Source organism: Austrofundulus limnaeus, unplaced genomic scaffold (assembly GCF_001266775.1).
Source record: "Austrofundulus limnaeus strain Quisiro unplaced genomic scaffold, Austrofundulus_limnaeus-1.0 Scaffold325, whole genome shotgun sequence".
Taxonomy (NCBI): Eukaryota; Metazoa; Chordata; class Actinopteri; order Cyprinodontiformes; family Rivulidae; genus Austrofundulus; species Austrofundulus limnaeus.
Window position 1 is genome coordinate 305,402 of NW_013952727.1, and position 1,864 is coordinate 307,265.

Genomic DNA, 1,864 nt, shown 5'->3' on the forward strand with positions numbered 1-1,864 from the left:
ACCCTACACAACAGTCATTTCTGCATTTTTTTGGGGGGAAGGTCACCTCCTTGTAAATGTTATAACAGAAAATCTAACTGCTCGTTTTAAATCCATACTTTTACTTTTAGTACTTAAGTACAAAACATATCAGATACTTAAAGACTTTTACTCAAGTAACTTTCCTAAAGAGGACTTTAACTTTTACCAAAGTAATTTTATAGTAAGATAATTGTACTTTCATTCAAGTATCATTTTGTGGTACTTTATACAACACTGCATATACTCACGTTTGGTGTTGTTGGTTTTTTTTCCACAAGATATTAAATTATAATGATAAATGTGTTCAAAAAAGCAAAGTTAATTTATCATTTGTCATTCTTACATCTCCTTTTGTCAGGGTGCAAAATTTCATGTTTGATCCACAAAGATCACATCTGCTTTGATTTTTCACCTAAACCATGTTAAAAGTGGAAATGTGAGAGATAGCTGCTTTGCTTCGATGATAGATGAGCCATGCCAGTCATTAGGCAAATAACTGGCAAATGTGYTAAATGAAAAGGCTTTGTTTACAAGCTGAGCAGTGCTGTTGGAAAGATATTTAATCATAAATGTTTTAAAGTTCAAAATCTTATYATAATTTACATTAAATGTTATAACTTGCTGTTTTGTGAGCAGGTCTCCCTTATTATGAAGACCTGGACTTGGAGATACCAATGGGCTTTGTGGAAGACTACCCCCTAGAGGAGAGACTTCGTACTGCAGGCAGGTCACAAAACCTGCAGAGTAAGAAAACTCCACAGGACATCAGTGCAGTTTCCGGAAACAACGGTAAACTTACTGACATTAAAACTACGTAAAAAAAAATTTAAATGGACACCTCTAACACTGACACTTTGGATGCACTGTCTCTCTGTGGTAGATGATTTGCTCCAGAGGATATCAGGTGTCCTCCAGAGGTTAAATGTTGATCCCAGGAATCTCAGTCAGGAGCAGCTTTACAAGCTGGCACTAATTCTGCAGCTACTACAAGGCCAGGACAAAACAATCCCAACAGGTCCCTTCTTCACGCAAATCTTCAAAAAAATAAATTAATTTCTTGTAAAAAGAAAAATAAAGTTAATAAAGTTTTTGTCTGTAATCATGCTTTGTTGTCTCTCACAGATCCAATTGAGAAAGACCTCCTCACCCTCAAGGAGGTACATTAGTCGTTATTGTTTTCAACAACTATAAAATGGAATCCGGCATGTTTTAAACTCACAAATTCATTCCTCTCTTCTCAGATGCAGCTGTTAAAAAAAGAAAGTGTGTCCAAACCCGAGAGGCCTGATTCTGCTTCGGGTCCTCCTGCTCCTTCCGCCAATTCTATTCAAGATGCACCCCCACTAAAGAGTGCCAGCCCCCCGACGTCTGCCTCTAATCCTCCTCAGTCCGCTCCCGGAGATCCTGGGAAAACCTTTAAGGACCCACTTGCTGAGGGTCCAGGAGCTAAAGAGGAGTATGGGTACATAGTTACCAACCAGAGGTCAGTACTTCTGATTTTTGCAACAAATCTACACTTCCCAAAATGATACTCAGCAAAATATAATAAATTTTAAACATTATGCTTATCAGAGATGTAAAGTAACTAAGTACAAATACTTTGTTACTGTACTTAAGTAGAATTTTTGGGTATCTGTACTTTACTTGAGTACTGGTAATTATTTTTCAGCCTACTTTTTACTTCTTCTCCTTACATTTTCACTCATTTATCTGTACTTTCTACTTCTTACATTTTTAAAAAAGGCAAGAAATAGAAAGTTGTTACTTTTATTTCATTTTTGCTTGTTTTCATCCCAGCTTGTTATTGTAAAAAAATTATATTATCCATAAATTGTGCCTTTTA

The 1,864-nt window shown here is 36.1% G+C and overlaps 1 protein-coding gene across 2 annotated transcripts in view; it reads left to right on the forward strand.

Moving 5' to 3' along the window:
- Nucleotides 1-1,864, forward strand: part of ptprna (protein tyrosine phosphatase receptor type Na) — a 35,500-nt gene that overhangs the window by 19,242 nt on the left and 14,394 nt on the right. For both annotated transcript variants that reach the window (XM_014022323.1, XM_014022322.1), the window contains exons 7-10: nt 658-810; nt 902-1,036; nt 1,144-1,178; nt 1,263-1,504. In XM_014022323.1, coding sequence (XP_013877777.1) covers nt 658-810; nt 902-1,036; nt 1,144-1,178; nt 1,263-1,504 — 565 coding nt within the window. The remainder of the gene's footprint in view (nt 1-657; nt 811-901; nt 1,037-1,143; nt 1,179-1,262; nt 1,505-1,864) is intronic.